Raw genomic sequence first — 22,333 nt, forward strand, 5'->3', positions numbered from 1 at the left:
AAAGACTATGGAGTAGTCGGCATAATTTTTATAAAATTCCGTGTCTATTTACCCTAGGTTTTTTCATTATGGGCAAGCATAATCTCTACTGATGCATAATTGGTGGAGCCTTCAGGGGACAGTGAATATTGCACAGGAGCCAAAGTTACATGAAACTGAGGAGGTCAAATTGTCCCCATACATCTAAGCATAAAAATTTTGTTGGGATTGATATTTCAGTCCTGTAGTAGGATTCACAGCTGTTTCCTTCAGGCAGAATCTCACTGGCTTCAAAAGGATAACCAAAATGGGTCATTTCGTACCATTGATTCTAGTGCAGTATGATATACCTATACTATATTATAGTGTAAATTCTCCAGATATGGCAAAAGAAATTCATAATGGTGTGTGTTCTGAAAACTCTCAGATTTACTGATTAAATTTTAAACCAAGATATGCTCCAAACATCAAATAAAACTCTAAGGAAAGAGATTTTTTAAAGCAGTTTTCTTAATAGTCTATAAAAGTCAAAGATCATAAGATTTGAGATTTAAAGTCAGTTCAGAATCACTTAGGAATCATTGGTCCCCATTATTTTATATTTTGTTACTCCATTACAGTGCAGCTTTCAAGATTCAAAGGATAAAACCACATGGCTGAATTACTAAAAGCAATTTGTAATGGCTGAATCCCTTTACTTTATTGTCACTTGAATCATGAAGCCGTTTGTAAAGCTTAAAATTTTAGAAGCCTGCTCTTGCTCTTACTGATATCTAAAATAAAATCAAATGAGAGCAAGACCAGGTCTTAAGTGAATGCGTTTTCTTGCAAATGGGCACATTAACATGCTGTTGGTCAAAGCTTGTTTCAATGATCTAAGCCGTTGAACAGAGATGCGCTGCTCTGAAAGGACAGTATTGAGGCTGATTAAACATATATTAACTAAGTATTTCGGTTGATGCTGAAGAAGTTTTTTATGTTAAATCCTTTACAATAATATTTATAATACTATTTGCAGAAATATATAATCCCATTGAGGTAGTCTTTTTTGGTTTTTGGTTTGTATTTTTTTTTTCTGTGTGTGATTTCCACAGTACTGCTCAGGCTTCTGCTCTAGTCAAGCATGTTGTTTTGCTGATTCAGGCCTTGAGAATGCTGCATCATAAGCAATTGCTTTCAAATGTATCCTTGTAAAGGAAAATGTGATATTACTGAAGATAAGTATTTACAGGGCATGGTGTGTTCTAGAGGCTGCTAATCACATTTATGAGGTGAAAAGAAGACTGTGGTAATCCATCATGTATCTTGACATCCCTATTAGTTTTATTGCTAAGAAAAAAAAAGATCTTTATATTCACCTTGTTCAAAATGCAATGGTACTTTCTAATTTGGAGTCTTGAAAAAGAGGAGTTTTATTAACTTACTGAAGTTTTCTTTTTAATGCAAAAATAATTAAGAGAATGGTTTATATGAAAAATAATTAAGAGAATTACAGTAGGTTTTCTTTGCACTGATCGTAACTTGCACTTCTGTTACTTCGGTTTTAGCAGCTATGCTGACAGGAGTATCTGCAACAGAGTTTACATGGGAAGATGCAGTTAGAAAATTGACTGCCTTTTAATTTGCACTCATAGAGATTAATAATTGAAGCATAGTATGAACCTTTATCTTGCTACTATTAAGTGAGTGATTGATTTAAAGATGATGGATCAGGCCATGAATTAATTTGAATTTTCCTAACTTGAATGTGACAGATTATTATTTTCAAAATATTTGGGTTTTATTTAATGAAGAAACTGCCTATAATTTCAATGACAGGTTTCAGACTTCTTATTTCTTTGTATTACGATCATATATAAGAGAGTTAATTCACAAATCTTATTTCCTTTTTAAAAGAGAGCCCTATGTGGGCATAATAAGGTGGTGTGCTAATAATGCTTAATATAGTGTACATTAATTTGCACTTGGGTCTGTAAATGTAAAGCAGAAAGCAAAGTTTTTAAAATTCTCATTATATGGGGTGCATGGTACTTTGTTTCAGACTTATTGATCTCCATGACAAGTAATAAAGTTATTCCATTTAGAGGAAATACAGCTGTAACTATTTTACATAGATTTTGGAAATCATAGAGGAAATGAGTGTGAAAAATGAAACACGATATTTTAACACATTTACCAAGCCAAAATTATCCATTGGAAACATCCAAATCTCAAGAGTATTTGTCTAAATCTTTTCACATTTGTCAGCGTGATTTTCTATGTATGACAGATCAGGATATTTAAAAAGGGAAAGAATGGTTTTCAAACTGATACCTGTGTGATTGTCAGAAATCTTGCCCATTAGGCGGCAAGTCCTTTATTTTTGGTAGCAGTGCAGTAATCACCATGCAACCCGTGGTCTGGTGACCCTGAACTGACTCCATTTGCACATGTATGTGAAGGGCAGTTTCTTGAAACTTAACCCTGAAATTATACATCACCCAACATGAATTTTTTTTTAACTTTATTCATCTCATGTAAGAGTTGAATATGAGGAAAGAATTGCTTACTAAACTATGTAAAGATATATGTACCATTTACTTCATTTCTAGCAGTAAAAGCCCATAGCTTCCAGTGCATTTTCCTGATGGGACTGGTTTTAACTAAAGAGTTGCATGACTAGTTTTAATTTGCAGCAGAGTCTCTGAAGAAAAAAATACATGGAAATGCCTCTTTTAAAAGTTATTGTTTCTTATTTATTGCAAAATCATTCAAATAATCCAAACAGTATCTTTTTAATGTATTCTGAAAATGTCATTATCTTGAAAACTAAATATGAAAAGTAATTGGTGTAAAGAATCCTCTCAAAAAACTGGTACAGAGTTCCAAAGGCTTAACCAGATCTGCTCAGCTGAAACCACAAACCTAGTCTGTGACCAAACACCCTTTTGTTACATCAGTGCCTGTACAATTCAAAGTATTTAAGTTAGAGGAGCATTCTACATCCCCCTCAAAATTCCTATGTATTGCTGCCACATGGTATAAACCAGAAGTATTTCACTGACATGCATTTTTAAATGTTGCTTTCTGATTACAAGTCTTATTTCACAGTAAAAGAGAATGTATTTTGGATGCAAGCAATTAAAGATGCAAACAGTACGGACAACTGAAAACAAATCACAAAAGCTATGCCCAGTTATTGCATTAGTCTTGTGCATCCTTAGCAGGTTCAAAATACGGTTTCTTAAAAGGACAAAATTATGGGCAGTCTTGCATGACTGATAAACAGCTTGACCTGATCCAAATTTCAATGTGCTTGGTAAAAAGTTACTTAATCTCAGTTGCATTATATTACTCTCCAGTTTTTGCAGTTTTCAGACGTAGAAGTCCTTTTACCATAGTAAGGACTACAGTATTTCACTGTACACAAAAGTAGCAGAAGGATGGAAAGGACCTCAAGAGGTCTTTTTGTATGCACAGGAGACTGGAATGCAAAGAAGATATTTCATGCCTGATAATTTGAGCTTTCTGCAAAAATTAAATTGTGCAGAAATTTGCCATTAAATTTACAACTTTTTAATCCAGACATTGTGAATAGTATGTTTGTGAAAACACCATCTGTAGTGGATAAGAAGATATACGTGGAGCTTTCTGTTGGTTCTTTTCTCTGGGAAAACTAAGACACCTTTTCAGTGTAATCCAGTATAGCCAAGAAAATGAAATAATTTGAGAGTGTAGTACAGGCAAGCCCTCCACTTTTACTACTACTGAGAATACTTCAGAAGCCTTATATGTGGATTAGGTTAGTAACCAAAATATATTTAATTGTTTCCTATGAGAAGATAAATTGGGAAACAGAACTATACAATGTACATTTCATTACTATGTTTTTACTTAGGGTTGATGCATATTTATCAGCATAAATATAGCGTTCTTCAAAAGTCAGAGACTGGCATGACTTGATTCAGTATAATTTTTTACATAATATGTATCTAATGAGAAAAATTATTCTGTGGAACTTTACTTGCAGAAACTAAATGCATCCAGTTCATCAGAAGGCAGCACAGTTGATATCGCTCCTCCTGGAGAGGGCGAGCAAGCAGAAATTGAAAGTGAAGAAGCTCTTGAACCAGAAGCCTGTTTTACAGAAGGTTGTAGAATAAGTATTGAATTAAGAGATGTATTAATAAAATGGCATTATTACTATGCATATTTAAGTTCTTGAGACTTTCAGATCTGGTGGACCTTCATGACCTCCACATTGAAAAGAAAATACTATTAGCCTAGAATTCTGGAAATTAGATGCCAAAACGAGGTTTCCCTAGGCTTTGAGTAACTTTACCTGCCTGGACATTGCACACATCTTGTAACTAAGAAACTTCGGTAACTTTTCTATTCTTAAAATGCTTTCAAGTTATTTGAAAGGGCCCTTGAATTTTGGAACAAAATTATTTTTGTGAGACTCCATCAACAAATGAAACAGTTCGTGCCAAGAGTCAAAAATAATCCATGTTTTTGAGTTGAATTCACTCATAATTACATCTGCTATTGTCTAGTTGCTCTCCAAATTACTTATCTAAATTCAGATATTCAGCAACCTATAAAAGAGTCCAGTGATTAATTTAAAAAAATATAAAATTTGATAAAGCTTCTAACAATGTTGATACCACAGTAAATACTTACTTTGAAATAGTTTGCTTTTGGATCCTCATATCTCTTAATCTAATGCAGGTTGTGTGCAGAAATTTCCATGTTGTCAAGTAAGTATAGAGGACGGCAAAGGAAAAATTTGGTGGAATCTTAGAAAAACCTGCTACAGCATAGTTGAGCACAACTGGTTTGAGACCTTCATTGTCTTCATGATTCTCCTCAGCAGTGGAGCACTAGTAAGTAGAAAAAATTGCAGATGATAAAATATTTAGGTATTTCCTTAGAAGCAACAGCAAAATTCAAATTTCCTTCAGAAACACTTGTTTTTCTTGGAGCTATATAAAACTACCTGCATTCCATCATTTCAGGATGGAATGAAACTTGGCCTGAAGATGGAAAAGTTTTTTAAGTTCCACATGCACTTATTTAGTGATACTTTTGGTTTACCACTGTAAAACTGGTGCAATTTTATTTAAGCCAGCATAGTTACTCAGTGTTTAAATTGCCTGCCAAGTTTCAGCATGTTCCTCAAGAGATTCGAGTACAAAAGACCATTGTTAACTGTGAATATATAGCTAAATGTATGATTTTAAGTCCTTAATTCCTTCTAGGCTTACCCACTTCTTGGATTGTGCTTATGAATGACCATACAAAAAATGGAATAATTACTGCATTCTGTTCCTTTTGCAGGGGCAGGAGATAGGGAGGAGTGTGACAGCAAATTGAACCTAACAACCACTTTCCAACAAGATCACATTATCCACCTTTCCAGCTTTACTCCAGCTGAATGTTTGCTACACTATCGATGTGCATAGTGTGCATTCTAGCAAACACAATGCTCTTTAATTTGACTTTTAGACATAAGTTTGATTGATGGAGCATAGAAATGTGATCTCCCTAACTGCTTTCTAGAATGGTTATAAATTTCTGGAACAGATTTTGTATGAGAACGGCGTGTGTGTGTGTGTACGTGGAAGTTTCTTAATACCACAGTGGATGAAAATTCATGTTGTGAGATAATTTTTTCATTCATTAGGAAAATAGTATGTATATATTCAACCCCAGACAGGACGGAATACATAAAGTTGCTCCAATCTGTAGTGTGCAAAAGATGGGAAATGTGTAAAACAAAAGGATGCGGAAGAACAAGGGGAAAGAATAGCTCTGACTTACTTATATTTTATTATTTATTCTTTATTTATATCATGTATATTCTGTGAACTATTAGTAATACCTGAATATATTTTTATAGGCTTTTGAAGATATATATATTGAACAGCGGAAAACTATCAAGACCATGCTGGAATATGCTGACAAAGTTTTTACATATATTTTCATTTTGGAAATGCTTTTAAAATGGGTAGCATATGGTTTTCAAATATATTTTACTAATGCCTGGTGCTGGCTGGACTTCCTGATTGTTGATGTAAGTACACAGTCTTTAATATAGTAAAATTCACTACAGTAAAGTCATTTTTGTTAGAAAACTCATTACTACTAAGTAATATTCTTATAAGCACGCAAAAATAATTCTCATTGTACAGTTATACTGCATTAGTAGGAGCCTGCAGTGATCTGAATGTGTTATTTAAAGGACATTTATATGTCAGAAGGAAAAGGATGGCTAGACATCAGTTTGTTCATTCTTCATGGTTAATAATTTTGTACCCAGGAAGTGTCAAACTTGAGATTTTATAAGGAAAAAAATTACTTTTGACACATGCTATTTTTAATAGACGCTGATCATACTACCTTATTCCTTAGCAAAGAAGACACTACACTGTGCAACTTTTTTCTCTAAACACTGCAGCTTTGCGAGTGAAACAATACATTTGGTCCAGATTTCATCTGACTTCTCAGAACTTTGTCCCCAAAACACTTCTGCTACCATTTTTAGTAAAACAGAAAGACAGTGGCTTTTTGGTCTAAAAGTTAATTAGTTTTGATGGGCTGACAATCTGCAATAGTTGAATCAGCTATGACACGGCAGGGTTTATGATACAAGAGATTACAAGGTTTCTCGGCTGCTTTCCCAGCTCTGATACACTTCTGTGCAAAGACCTTGCTTACATTGTCAAAAGGGATCAAAGCTGGTTTTACTCCCAGAATATTTTGGTGTCTTGCCTTCATACATTATCTGACCCATTTCATTGGCTGTACATGTTGTCGGTGTGGAACTAAGAGATGGAATTTCAGGGCAAATGTGCATTTATTGTAGTTTCTGCCCAAGATACCATATTTCTGGAGAAGTTTGCATAAATTCTGGTCCCATAAATGCTTATTCCTTATTAATATATAATATTAATATATATAATAATCATATAGTATTCATAAGAACTGGTTTTGTGACCTAGCTAGATTGGCCCATAACTAAAATGGAAGACCTTCTCTTTTTTTAACCTGCCCAAGTTAGTTTTGTTATTCTGTTAATCTCCAGCTCTGTCATCAAAATCTTCACTAGAGTGGAGCAGTGTGAATGGTTTTCTTAAGAGGATGTTAACGCAAAAGACAGATGCTCCCTTCCAGAATTATGTTAATGATTTTTTCTTTTAGATAAACTATAACTCATGTTTTCTTTTTGTAATATAAACCTAAACAGATTATTCTAAGCCGTACTCCGTGGTTTCTTAATAATAGTTTAGCTTCAGAGATGCAGTTATCTGAGCAGGCTCTCAGTATTATAAGGAACTTCATCATAAGTAAAGCAGCTTATTTTGCCAACTCTTCACCCATAATTTTTAAGTTTATAAACAAAAGCAAGACTAAATGAGATCGGAACCTTCTGCTTTTGAAGAATTATATTCCATGTTCCAGAAAGTGGTAAAAAATATCTTACTGTGCCTAAGCCTAATTCAGCAATTCCTTTAGCACCACCAGACAGCTCTCAAAAGAAAGATATGAACTCATCTTCCTATATGAATATGAACTTCCTGTAAGATTTGAACTTATCTTCCTATAGAAAAGCAGTGAATCTACACTTCGTAGTATCCGTAATGAGCAGATATTTGGATGGAGTGCTTTACGTTTCTATGGAACTTCCTGTATTCCAGTTTGTGCCCATTGCCCCTTGTTCTAGCACTGGGCACCACTGAAAAGAGCCTGGCCCCATCCTTTTGACATGCGCCTTTTAGATATCTATAAACTCTGATACAATCCCCTCTTAGTCTTCTCTTCTCCAGGCTAAACAGATGCTGGTCTCTCAGCCTTACCTTGTTGGAATGTTGCTTCTGTCTCCCAATCATCTTTGTAGCTCTCTGTTGGTCTTTCTTGAACTGGGGAGCCCAGAACTGGACACAGCACTCCAGATGTGGCCTCACTAGGCAGAGTAGAAGAACCTTCCTCAATCTGCTGGTCACACTCTTCTTAATGCACCCCAGAGCACCATTTGCCTTCTGGCCATAAGAGCACATTGCTGGCTCATGGTTAACTTGTTTTACACCAGGATTCCCAGTTCCTTCTCTGCAGAGCTGCTTTCCAGCAAGCCAGTGCCTATCCTGTACTGGTGTATTGGGTTATTCCTCCCCAGCTACAGGACCCTACACTTGCCCTTGTTGAACTTCATTAGGTTCCCCTCTGCCCACTCTCCAACCTGTCCAGGTCTCACTGAACGGCAGCACAGTCCCCTGGTGTGTCAGCCACTCCTCCCAGTTTTGTATCATCAGCAAACGTGCTGAGGGTACACTCTGCCCCTTCTTCTGGGGCACTGGTGAATATGTCGAACAAGATGATGCAGTACTGACCCCTAGGGAACTCTGCTAGCTGTAGGCCTCCAACTACACTGCGCTGCTGATCACAACTCTGAGCTCTGCCTTTTAGCCAGTTCTCAATCCATCTCACTGTCCTCATATCCAACCCATACTTCCTAAATTTCCCTATGAGGATGTTATGGAAGACAGTGTCAAAAGCCTTGCTGAAGTCAAGGTAGAAAACATCCACTGCTTTCTCCTCATCTACCCAGCCAGTCATGACATCATTGAAGGCTACCGGATTGGTCAGACATGATTTGCCCTTGGTGAGTCCATGCTGACTACTCCTCCACATGCTTAGAAATGACCTCCAGAATGAGTTGCTCAATCACCTTTCCAGGAATGGAGGTAAGGCTGACTGGACTGTAGTTTCCTGGGTCCTCCTTCTTGTCCATTTGAAGACTATAGTGACATTGGCTTTCCTCCAGTCCTCAGGCACCTCTCCTGTTCTCCAAGACCTTTCAAAGATCATACAGAGTGGCTTAGGAATGACATCTGTCAGCTCCCTCAGCACTTGTGGGTGCATCCCATCAGGGCCCATGGATTTGTGGGGGTTGAAGACTATAGTGACATTGGCTTTCCTCCAGTCCTCAGGCACCTCTCCTGTTCTCCAGGACCTTTCAAATAGCAATAACATCTGCCAGCTCCTTCAGTACTCATAGGTGAATCCCATCAGAACCCAAGGCTTTGTGAGTGTCCCACTTGCCTAAACTATCTCTAACACGATCCTTCTTGACCAAGGAAGAATCTTCCTTCCTTCAGAGTCCTCCTTCCCTCTTACCTCCAGAGACTGGGACTGCTGAGGGCTGGCCTTCAGGGTAAAGACTGAATCAAAGAAGGCATTTGGTAACTCCACTTTCTCTGTATCTTTCATTGCCAGAACACCCACCTAGACCTCCTTTTGCTACCAATGTACTTGAAGAAGCTCTATTGTCTTTGACATCCCTTGCCAGATTTAATTCCAAGAGGGCCTTAGCCTTCCTCACTGCATGCCTGCATATGTTGACAACATTCCTATGTTCCTCCTAAGCGGTCAGTTCCTTTTTCCACATGCTATAAACTTCCTTCTTCTGTTCAAGGTTTTCCAGAAGCTCGTTGCTCATCCATGCAGGTCTCCTGCCTCCTTTGCTTGATATCTTACTCACAGTGATGCACCAATCTTGAGCTTGGAAGAGGTGGTGCTTGAATACTAACCAGCTCTCTCGGGCTCCCCTACCTAATCCCTGAGACTCTTTCAAGTAGGTTTTGAAGAGACCAAAGTTAGATCTCCTGAAGTCCAGGGATGTAATACTACTTATTGCCCTGCTTTTTCCACATAGGGTCCTGAACTCCACCATTTCATGGTCTCAATGTCTTAACCCAGAACAACTAGATACTCAACAGTCATCCTGTACCTTGGTTTTTATTCTTACCCCTTTTTCCAGAATTCATCTGCCATGAGTTTATATGCCTAGGTTTTGGTGAACAGCTCTAATGACTCTAAGTTGTCTTTGAAACATACAAATCAAGGAGATAGGGAATCTGGGAATACCCAATGAGTTTGTCAGCTATTAAATTTGTTTGTGTAGTTTTCTGCTACAATATGTAATCTTAAATAATCTTAAGTGGATACTGGTTTATGCTGTATATTTTTATGCTTTATAAGTTAGTCCAATAATTTGGTATAGACACATCATTTATAAATTATTGTGTTAATAAAAAATGTTAGTAAATTGTATTTGAATGAAATGGAAATAAGTAATACGTAATTTTTAAAAATAATATATTTGCCAAATGCTGTGAGGCAGTAATGGATCCGTTGTGGAATGAAATCTTTGACCTTCCTGAAATTGTTCATGCCCGATAAAATTCCAAAAGGTACAGATTTTGAACAACTAAATGCAGCAAAACCACCCTCCAGTTGGGCTGTTGTATACTACATTAAAAGTTGGTCATACTGATGGCTTTTATAATATTTCTTCAAATAGCTAAAAATGTTTCATGCTTTTTGTTAAAACAGTTAAAGTAATTTAATTAAACCATGTTCTCAACCTTTTTATTGGATTTTCAGAATAACTAACTCAGCAGCAACGTTCTGAAAAGGTCAGGGTCACATTCTACTAATATACTACACGTTGTGTGCACAGAGTAAGAGGCTACTACTGTCCTGGCAGCTTTATAATAAAAAGAATAAATAAGAAGATGAGCATATCGGTGTGTTGGGAAACCAGATACAGAAAGAGGTGTCTTCCTAGACAGTGTCATATGTCTTTACATGTACCCTAACATGGTACCCTGTGATAACATTGAATAATTCAGAAATTAAGGAAATGAATTAATTAATGAAACCTTAGATTCTTGTTCAGTGAGTTAGGGAACAAAATCATACCTTGCAATTACACATATAAAACAAATTTTTGAATACTTGCCAGTAAAATACCATAAGTTAAGTACTTAGTTACAGGAAAAAAATGATACTATCTTAGCATAGGACTGTACCATAAGAAAAGCTACACTGGGTCCAGTGTCCTGTCTCCAAGAGTGTCAAAAAGGCCTATCTGGAAAACCGATAATATAGTACCTAACTTTCAAAAAAAACTTCTCAATAGAAAGAAAAATATTTGGTTCTTTTTTCCCAAATCTTGCAGATTATTTTTATCCCTGGCTAAGTATAATACCTGAACCCTTAAACTACATGAACGATAGGATAAGCGAGGGGAGCTACACGCCACTGAGAACCTGGAATCAAATCACATGAATTAGCTACCTCATCAAGCAGCATGGAATTCATTTGCATTAAAATTTTAGGCCTAAATATTAATAAAGTCAATGTGGAGCTGTACGACCAAAAATCTGGCTACGATGACAACCCTGACTGAAGATCTTGAGCAGGGCTAATTCTGATTGATAATTTTCAAAATATTTTTTGATAACAAATAGTCTACATGAGAAGATCCATACACAAAAATGTGGACATGCAACCCTTCAGGTTTAGGAGATGAATGTAAAAATTCTTTCCACCATTTTGAGTTAATTCATATTTCTTAAATTAATGCATCTGCATGCGTTCTTATCTCAAAATAAATTAATCTATTTATTAATGTACAGAGACATTTATTTTGTCACCTACTAGCAACAAAACGAGTGGAACAGATGACTGAAGACACAGTGCCACTGAAGTTAGAGGAGCTAAGGCTATGTAACTAGTTGTATGGAGTCTTGTTTGTGAATGATGGCTAAGGCACAGGGCTAGTTTCGAGAGAAAATTACAAAAAGAAGAGTTCAGTTTTAAAAGAGATGTCTTCCTCTCCCAGTGAGAGACCTATTTTTAAAATATGTATTTCATAGTTTATTTTTAATCCATAAAATGCGCTATCTTTACACTAAAGTTTATTGTCATGTCTGGACATCTTGTTGATGTGAGTGAAGTAATGAATATTATATTAAAAATATAGAGAACTCCATGTCTTGTTATCTCTGGAATAAATTAAGAGGATAACGCACACCCCTCCCCCCCATTGTATAATCACAGGACAAATACATTATATTAATGATAATTGTTAGTAACAATTAATGACAATAATTAATGTAATGGCCAAACCAATAATGTTATCTCTTTTAAGTAAACAGACTTCAGTTACAGACTATAGAAAATGAGTAAGATTTACTTCTTAATATGCTTATAAATCACAGCAAGTTCCTTCACAAACTTATCCGTAACAGCAATAAAATAAACGTTTCCTTTGATAAAAAGAATTACATCCTGACATGTAATCCACTTGAAAGGTACATTGATGTGAATTCACTGAAATACTGTTTTCTGTTAGATTAATATACATAGCAACATAGTGACGAATAATTGATTTCCATCTCCTCTCAGACCTCTCATGTCCTTTTGAGACATGACCTTGTAACTCCTGTGTTTGTGATTCATCTAATTTTCTTTATGGATACAACTAACATAGGAAACCACCTTTTCATACAATGAGCAAAATGTTAATACCAGTATCAGTGAATGCCTATTTCTGTACAGCCAATTATTTGAAGAACTCTCTAGACTGAGGTACAGAAACGAAGATCTGAGGGATTTTTTTCAAGGACTGAAATATGCCTGTGTTCATTTATGTGTCTTCTATGCTTTTGGTGTTAAAATTGAATAAAATATGAGTAAGGTATGATATTTCCCCATTCCTGTCTCCAAAACTGCTCAAAGTAAGTAAATTAAATTCTCTCACATTAACTTCGTTTAAAACTCAGTTCCATTTGAGAAACAAATTAATTGCTCCTTCCTAAAATGGATTGGCTTATAATAAAATCACAATAATGTGAACCAGGAGCTCACTACTGTTGTAGATAGTAAAGCACTTAACTCTTATAATGCTAGCATCTGTTAATATCTATCCCCATAATATTTTCCTATATTTAGAAGATAAAAAAAATATTGAGAGAGTTTTCAAGCAAGTGAGAAAGTACCACCTCTGTCAATATATATTTCATATATACTCTGGCTATTGTGGCTATGAACTGAGTATTTGGATTAGAAGTAATATTTATAACAAAAGCTAATTAACCACTACATTAATTAGCTTATTACTCGTGATTATATATACTAATAATATTGTCAGTATTTAATAAACTATCCTAATATTTTCAGAATTTTAAATAGCTTGGAAGCTTGAACCTTAATGCAGTTACTGAAAGTATGGCTATTTTGTCTTTAGATATTTCTGAAAATTTTATCCTTCACCAATAGTGTGCTTTCATCAGACTGTTAAAACTTATCCAGTTATAATAGACATTTAACAGTGTATATTCCTTTTTCAAACATGCCTTCATATGACTTCTTGTCTTTCCAGCAAGTATGAAAACTGTGGGATTACAACTGCAATGTCACTATAAGCAAGAACGGTGTTCTTCCATTTGTCAATGTTGATCTTTCCATTGATTGAATCTATATTCTTTTAAAATAAACAGTGTAGAACATAATTTTTTTTAATTTATTTTTATAGGTCTCATTGGTTAGTTTAATAGCCAATGCTTTGGGCTATTCTGAACTTGGTGCCATTAAATCACTTCGGACATTAAGAGCTTTAAGACCTCTAAGAGCCTTGTCACGATTTGAAGGAATGAGGGTGAGATAAAACGAATGGGGCTTAATGAATGTATGCATACAAAAGTTAATGTAGAAGTGTGACACTCATGATATCTGCAAAGAACTCCAGAATGGGAATGCATGCGCAAAAAATGTGTGAAAAAACAGCCTCCCAGCATGTCCTTATACTCAAGACGTTTATATAGCTTACGTTTGGAGATTAGACCTTGAACTCATTGAATCTGCCTGCTCACTGCTGCATGGTTGTGTTCTCACAGCCCCCTGATTTAAAATTTCCATTTATTTGTGGACCTGTATAGAAAAGTAAAAGGACATGAGAAATTTTACATCAGAGGGTTGGTGGGTTTTTTCTCCAGTTTAAGTAGGGACTTTATTTTATGAATTTCTGTAGCTAACCTCTGTTCTCTGTTAGTCAGTGGTTCAGGATGGAACAGGATTAACCAGAAAACAAAACAAAACAAAACAAAACAAAACAAATAAGGTGAAGAAGCTGACCATAGTGACAGACCAGAAACTAAAGCATCCCTGTGGTTCCCTATACCTGTCTGGGGAAAAAAAATCCCACAATAAATGCTGTAGTATTAGGGATAGGTTCTCTGAACAGATACCCGAAATAAGGATGGTGTTGGAAGTACAGAAGGGCAGAGATGGGAAATAATTTTCTGAGCTAGTGTCCTTTACTACATATGAATGCAGCTGCTGTCACCTTATCTCTCGTCCCTCACAGCTAAATCCTTCCGGTTGAGGAAATTATTATTATTTTCATGTTCTGCCAATCTGACCAAAACCCCCACCAAACTATTACAAGCTGTCTGCTGAAAATGCAGACTATGCTATTTCCTGGAAAAACTGACACATAAAAAAATTAAGCAAGGATAGTTATTGAGAAATCTCCTTTTAATCTTTCACCTCAAAATAACCAGATGCTGCAATACATGTTTATAGTTGGTCATAGATCTTAAGTTTCCAAATAAATAGCGTGGTTCCCGCCTGGCTTAAGGCTGCTGATATTCTAGTGGTGGTGAGCACAGGGGAGTGTGTCCTGTGGCACATCGTTATCACCACTATGTTTTACGTGATTTGTATTGCAAACAACAAATGGGAAAAACCTATTACTGATCTTAGACTACTTTCGCTCACATTAGTGAATTGAAAAATATCAGTATTTTCAAAACCATGCCAAAAAACTACTGCAGTCTCTACTCATTTGGTATTATCTGAATATATGCAGTTTTCTTTTAGTTCAAGCACAATAAGTAAAATATTTTTGTCAAGGGATTTCAGCTGATCTTTTACTGCCACCTGTCCATATACAGTACCTCAACAGTATTAAATTCAGCCAATGAAAAAAAAGAAAACAAACCCTAATGGATAAGTGTAAGAGGAACTATAGTGAGCCAGGCAATTTAAAACCAAGACTTACAGCAGATGCTGTTAATAAAAACTAAATGAGATATGCTTAATTATGTTATGCTGTATGTAGATGCTAAAATACACTGGTGCCAATATAGACACAAATTTCTGAGAATAAGATCATTAGTGTGATAGTTTCATATGCAGACATTTTAATTCCATCTTCCACATCATCATTCTTTGATCTTTTCCTGGGTTATTTTCTATTTATAAATTTTGATTTGTATTATTGGAATTTAACGTTTCTTTCTCTCTTTTTCTCTAGAGCACACAAATTCTAAGAATCCATCTTGCTACTAACAGGTTTTCTTTTGCTTTCTGATTTCTTTTCAGACTTTTGCATTGTCTTGGTTTCCATGGCATTTTAATTTTTGCTTTTTGCAATCTCATTAGTGTTTTTATTGAACCGTAAATAACTTTCCCCCCATAAAATGTTGATGTAATAATTTAACTATCATTTCTGTATTAATACTGTGTTAACATTTTTGATGTATTTTTATTTTTCGGTTCATAAACTAAGTGGCTATTTTGTCTAATTTGCACACTAGGTGGTTGTAAATGCCCTTGTAGGAGCGATTCCATCCATCATGAATGTATTGCTGGTTTGTCTTATATTCTGGCTCATCTTCAGCATCATGGGAGTAAATCTGTTCGCTGGCAAATTCTATCACTGTGTCAACACCACAACTGGTGAGATGTTTGATGTCAGTGATGTCAACAATTATACTCAGTGTGAGGAACTCATAAAAAACAATCAAAGTGCCCGATGGAAAAATGTGAAAGTAAACTTTGATAATGTAGGAGCTGGATATCTTGCTCTGCTTCAAGTAGTAAGTACATTTATATATTTTCTTTTTGCTCTTTTAAAGAATTTTAGGAAACAAGGGCAAGTTGAGACTGTTAAGTAGTGAAATAATTTCTTCATAGCAATGATGTACAGCTGACACAACTCTTTTGCATTGTTACATGTAATTTTTGTGTTAATGAGAGTACCGTAACTTTCCTTTCCAAAGCTAGGGAATACAGTCTCATCATGAGACTTAATATTTTCGTAAGAAGTGAAAAAGGTACAAGAATCTATTTAGTAGTGCACAATATAAACCTCAGGAATGCATTTAATGAGTCTTGCCACAGAGGACAAGGCTCAGAGGTCTCTATTATTAAAAATATCTCTCTCCTCCTTTATGATCTCAGTTACCTTGTAAGACAAGACGGCAGACAGCAGCTTAAAAAAGGGCAGACATTCTAACTGACTGTCTGGACTGAATCGAGCAACTACCACCAATGCCTCCCACATAATCAGTTCCTAGGTATCACGACACATCCACAGCAACATTATGTCACCATCAAAATCCATTAGTCTAGGTACTTTGGGCACTGTGAAATAATTTTGTCAACAGCCTGGACAAGGTAGAGTGTGGTTTTCCTCATGTCTATAGTCATCTAATGAACCACTGTGTAAGTTAGATGGCAAGAATAAAGGGTATCAACCTGGTGTCTCCAGTGCAGATATTGGTTTAATAGGGGCTTGACTTTTTCAGACCTGGAAGTGGGTTTAGGGAAAGGAATCATAAATAATGTGAGATCTGAGACTGGGTTACTCAATGTTTCCTGTAGTGTGGAGCCAATTCTTTCTCTATTATCATAACACTTACGTAAGAGGTCTGAAATCCTCTGAGAGTAGGAGGAGCTGCACATGTGAAGAATAAAGATAGTTACTGATAGACAGATCCTGTGTATTAGGTCTGATTATAACACTTTCTCTTACTGTTTTGCAGATAAACAGCACTTGCTAATAAAATTAATATATTTCATTAAGTATTTGAAACTAGAAAGACATTGAACTGTGGGTGAAATAGGAAAATATAAAAACTTTTTTAACAAAAATTACTCATGCTTTGTAACTATCATATTCCATTAATGCTTGTCAAAGAGTCATAATATGCTAAATAAATATTATGTTACTTATAGTATTATGCTTACGAAGAACTAGATGTTATTGTATTGCATGGCATATTCATTTTATTAATTACTGCTACTTACACAAAGTCTGTAAATTGTACTTCCCCTTCAAGCCCTTTTCCTATCCACTGTCTTACAGAAATATCTTTGTTCTAGGTATTGAGCATTCCTTGTGACTATGCCAAAGGAATTTATTTTCCTTAGCTCTTTACAGGATCCTTGGCTTAGAATGAAGCTTCTGATAACTGATATCTGATCCAAAACACAAGCAAGATAGCAAGCAATTATGTTTAGACGTTTGAGCACTCTGTAGAATCACTTGTCTATAACTTGACATACAGCTTCACTGTATGAAAAGATGTCTGAAACGTCATGTAATTGTTACTGCTCTGATATTACCGAATTATCTAAGATTTATATGCTTGTCCCTTCTATGTTGGAGCAGGTCAGTATCCCTACCTGACCTTAATTCCCAAATTATCTACCCGGCTTAAAATGCTTTGTTTCTAAAGGCATTGTGCCTCTCGTGCTGAGGAGTAGTACCGACTGATGATTCTGATTCTCTGACTTCGGATCTCATTGCTACCCTTGTACTAGAGATTAAAGGGAACCATCTCATTACCAACACTTGCCTCTGAAGATGTATAAGGACCTCTAGTCTTTTGAAGCTGTGTCTGAATGTCGCTCATGTCACTCATCCAGACAGTGTTGGTTTTTAATTAGTACTACACTACTGTGAACCTTCTGTTCTTCTTCTCTTTCTTTATTTCTTTTTGTTCTGACTTTTCATTCTTCTCTTTGTCAAATATTCCCTTCCACCCTTTATTTTTCCTGCAGAGATTAAGCGCTCCTTGATATCATGTCAGATATCATGTCATTTCTTCAGCTGATTGTCTACATTAACATTCTCCCTCCACTCTTCTCTTGTATTTATTGCTCTTACCAAACTCTGCTCCTTTGCTAATATTGCTATGCAAAGTGTACTAAATGGCTGTAACTGTTAACTGAGCCAGAAAGATCTACAAAGCCTGGCTCCAAGCATACCTTCTTAGTAAATTTGTAATGCACTGCAAGATTCAGGAGGACATCAACACTCCCAGAGTAGAAGCTTTCTGCTGTGAAAACTAGCAGCTGTACCAAAGTACCAGAACTACTTCTGGCAAGTACAGATGAAAATATACTCCTTGGGATGGTTCATCTCCTCAGGAGAGATGCTCTTTGTCTGGCTTTTTAGCTCTTTTTTATCTCTTTTTAAATTCATTGCAAGTAAGCTTGGAAACCCTGGCAAATAAGCAAGCACTCACACCTTCAACTAGCATGTCACACCATCCCTTTGGTGTTTCTCAGAAAGTGGATATTTCATGTCCGTGAAAATAATTTCCTTGGAGCAATGACAGCAGATCCTTTTCACTCTTTATTCTACTTAGCCCAAAGTTTTATAGAAAGTAATTGCAGCTCTTTCACAGGTCACTTCTTGGTCTTGCGTAAATCTTATACCTCACCAACCAATATATATTTTGATTTTGAATAGAGTCTATTCCTTTCAGTTAGATGGGCTTAAAATACTTGTAAAAACACCATGGCAGTTTAGCCATAGCAAAAGCATTCAGATGCATGTTGGTATCTGTTCACAAGTTGCATTGCTGACTCCATGAATTCATGCTGTAAACTTGGTAAAATGGCTTTCACCATAAGTGATTCTAAGAGATTCTTCCGGAACACCTCCAGCATTATTGTCTGTCCGAGTCCACCATTCTTCATCTGCAAAGTAAGCATCTACAGCTCCAAACACACTGTGCCCTTGCTGAGACCTTTAGTCTGATTTTTAATACTTTTGAATACCTAAAAGATAATTTCTAAAAAAACTAGTATTACTATGAAAAATACTTTGTCTGTGTTATTAAATGTTTATAAATTTATACGTGATTTTATTAAATGAAGGTCTAAATGCTGTGATCTAGTTATTTTCCACCTTACCAATTTTTATAGGGAACATAACTATATTTTGTTTCTAGGCTACTTTCAAAGGATGGATGGATATTATGTATGCTGCTGTTGATTCACGAGATGTAAGTGTAAGACATTCAAAGATCATCTGTTGGTTATATTCTGATATAGAGCATAGATTTAAACACCTATACATACAATAACGTTAAGAATTATAATCAGCACCAATACATATTTTTTCAGATACAGTTAGGGACTTTTATGTAACTTCATAAATCTTAGAATTTGTGGTGGAAAGAATTAATCCCACTTCCTTCTCTGTAGCCAAATAAGTTAAATTAACTTAACTGGGGTGGGGGGTGGGGGGTGTTTGTTTGTTTGTTTTTTTAAAAAAGCGAATGTTAATGGAAAAAATCAAATAAGAGGTTTTTTTAAATACTTCCTTTGGTAATCATGAGTATGAATTAATTTAACATTATATAAAGTAATTATTACATGTGGAATATATTAATCTTGTTTTATAATTGGTAACTGCATTTCCTTGTTTCTTTAGGTCGAGCGCTTACGTTATCTAGCTTTAAGTGCAATTAGATTTTAAGGTTGAATATAATATCAAGATTTCTAGGGATTTGAATTTTGTCTTGGCTAACAATCTCAAACTATGTTTACCTTCTACAAAAAAGTGCAGCACAGACATCTGAACTATAGTTCTGTACAACTCGGGTTATAGTCGCATTAGTGATGCTTGTCATCGCACAGTGATATTCATCACCCAGAATAGTATGTCCTGTTTCATCACCTTCAGTATTGCCACACTTCCACCCATTATGCAGTAGAGGTTCAGGCATTGAGGTATGGATTCCAGAAGAATTGAGAGAGTAACAAAATCCTCCTTAGAAATTTACCTCAATGTAATGGATTTCATGAAACATATCACTAGAAACATATTGAAAGCATCTGTTCTTAGCTGGATGTAAGAATAATCAGGTAAGACCAAAAGACTTCCAGAAAGATTTAGGTGATAGCAAAATTGATTGATTCTGTAGCAAGAGAATATACTGAATACAATATAAAATATTTAGATTTGTGCTGTTAAAATTTTAAGTATTCATGACTGCTCTCAGTCCCACGGTACTTCTTCATTCTATATGAGGAACTTTGTGTTTATGTAAATATATAAACATATCTGTGTGCACATTTACTTCAAAATTCATATGAGTGATCATTCTGTCAGTTCCACTTCTCCAAATATTGACTGGAATTGACCTGTTGGGTCTTTTCAATAACTTATTGCAGCTTATAGCTTTTCTAGCTGAGCTAGCATTCATGAATTATATACATTGTTTTTTACATTTAGTATTGTCATGGGTAATAAAATTTACAATATTTTGTAGGTAGAAGATCAACCTAAGTATGAGGACAACTTGTATATGTATCTTTATTTTGTCATCTTTATCATATTTGGATCATTCTTTACCTTGAACCTTTTCATTGGTGTCATTATAGACAACTTCAACCAACAAAAAAAGAAGATAAGTATTTAAAAATGTTTCCATAGCCTTATAAATTATTAGCTACAATAAATTAATAACTTGTGTATGTAAGCTAATAAACCCCAAAAGTTATTCCAAGTCCTTGGAATGTCTCTTCTAAAAAATAGTCTGTGTAAAATCTGTGGATGTGATTTTGACCTTTGCATTCCTTCATTTTGACAAGCGAAGAGGGATAAATCATGAGTCGGTTCATAGTAATTTGCAAACTGTGTAAGAGCTAAAAGGCAGATACATTATTCTTTTGATTAGATGTAATATTATCTACCATAGAAGTCTTTCTTATTTAATTAACTTTGAAGAATCAAGATAAATGAATTTGAATTAATGCTGTAAACTGTTGGCACTTAATGAAGACACAAAATGGCATTGTATTCATACAATAGATAACAGTTCTGCAAATTGATTAAACAGTGGGTTAAGAGTAAGTCCAACAGACCCCACATGAACAGGCTTAAACATACAAGTAAATATGAGTACAAATGAGCTCTATTTTTCTAACACTTGTGAGAAATGAGATTTGCTTAGACACAAATACCATCTATAATTTATTAGCAATAATAAAGCAAAGGTATAAAGGGAAGGATATTTTTCTGTATACATTTGACAGACAAGTATATTTAAAATTATTATATTGATAATGCATATAGTTTTACTTAATGTAACTTTAAAAATCTAAAAATACAAATAAACACATTTTAAAAATGATCCTTAGCCTTCAACTGCCAGAAAGAACTATAACCCCAGGATCATTCTAAAACTTCGTATGCTGTGAAAAAGCAGTTTCATACCATTTGGTTTTATCTGATCACTGAACAAGAAGCAGCAGTACCAAACAGAATGTATGGTTAAAGTCAGTTGTGAACTACAGAAATTTTTCCTTGTGGAAATATTCTTCAGTTTCTTAAAGGAGCCATAACATGTCTGGGGCTACTTCCTCAGTTTCTATCAATTATGCCATGCTTTGGGCTATGATATCCAGTTTAGCAGACAGAGACTTTGACTTTCTGTTTCCATCTGACTTAGTTCAGATTCGTGAATAAGCACAATTTACTTTATACTGAAATTCAGTAAGTCAGTTGCACATCTGACTGGCAGCATTTGCCTCTGCAAACAAAGGCTAATTTGAGTTAGCCACAGTTCCAGTGGTGTTTTAATTAATAATTTGCTATGGCATGTTTGTATTACTTTTCTTAAGTTCATATGAAAGGTGATTTTTTTTTTTTGCTGTCATTAAAACCCTCAGATTAAACCCAAATACTGTCCCTTGACACAGCTTGTGCCCCAAAGTTACTCCACTTTTAGACCTGACTAGCTGTAATCCTAAAAGACTATCTAGAATTTAGGACACGTAAGGCACCATGCACTAAACAGATCCTAATCAGCAAGTTATTTAACAGCATCAGGATAGGAAGAACCATTTTAGCCATGGCAGCAAAAGTGAGCATGAAGACACTGGAAAAACTCAACCATCAGCCTGATAAAGCACGAGTAAGGGGATTTTTGGTGTGTTAGGAATTGTCGCGGTTTGAGAAGCATCCGGTTCCTCCATGTTGAACCCAGGACAGGAATGCATGTGAGCATCCGCACTATAAATACCCGAAAAAATAACTTTTGTTATGTAAATCAAATATAAATGTAGTATTATATTACAGAGAGACATACTGTGGTTAAATGCTGTATGCATGGGCATTGTAGTAATTGGTTTCGTATTACTGCTTTACTTTGGAGGTCAAGATATCTTTATGACAGAAGAACAGAAGAAATATTACAATGCAATGAAAAAACTGGGGTCCAAAAAGCCACAAAAACCAATACCGAGGCCAATGGTAAGTGATTTGAATATCCCTTATATTAAACACCTATTTGGGAATGTGATTTTAGCCAACGAGAGAAGGTTGTATGCCTGGAAATAAAATATTTTTTTCCATTTTTTTCTTATAAAAGTAGAATTTGTCCTCCCTTTTTTTTAAATCAGTGGGCTAGATAGTTCATGTTGGATTTAAAAACATACA

The 22,333-nt window shown here is 35.4% G+C and overlaps 1 protein-coding gene across 11 annotated transcripts in view; it reads left to right on the plus strand.

The window, feature by feature from the left end:
• The window catches only part of LOC104493188 (sodium channel protein type 3 subunit alpha), a 63,682-nt gene that overhangs the window by 36,803 nt on the left and 4,546 nt on the right, over positions 1–22,333 (plus strand). For 7 of the 11 annotated variants that reach the window (XM_010135823.1, XM_010135826.1, XM_010135830.1 and 4 more), the window contains 8 exons: positions 3,989–4,109; positions 4,690–4,844; positions 5,861–6,034; positions 13,343–13,465; positions 15,408–15,689; positions 18,837–18,890; positions 20,163–20,300; positions 22,043–22,147. In XM_010135823.1, coding sequence (XP_010134125.1) covers positions 3,989–4,109; positions 4,690–4,844; positions 5,861–6,034; positions 13,343–13,465; positions 15,408–15,689; positions 18,837–18,890; positions 20,163–20,300; positions 22,043–22,147 — 1,152 coding nt within the window. Of the gene's footprint in view, positions 1–3,988; positions 4,110–4,689; positions 4,845–5,860; positions 6,035–13,342; positions 13,466–15,407; positions 15,690–18,836; positions 18,895–20,162; positions 20,301–22,042; positions 22,148–22,333 lie in introns of all 11 variants that reach the window. The other 4 variants (XM_010135832.1, XM_010135822.1, XM_010135827.1 and 1 more) reach the window with 1 other exon arrangement.

Source organism: Buceros rhinoceros, unplaced genomic scaffold, assembly GCF_000710305.1.
Source record: "Buceros rhinoceros silvestris isolate BGI_N320 unplaced genomic scaffold, ASM71030v1 scaffold1075, whole genome shotgun sequence".
In the NCBI taxonomy this organism is placed as follows: domain Eukaryota; kingdom Metazoa; phylum Chordata; class Aves; order Bucerotiformes; family Bucerotidae; genus Buceros; species Buceros rhinoceros.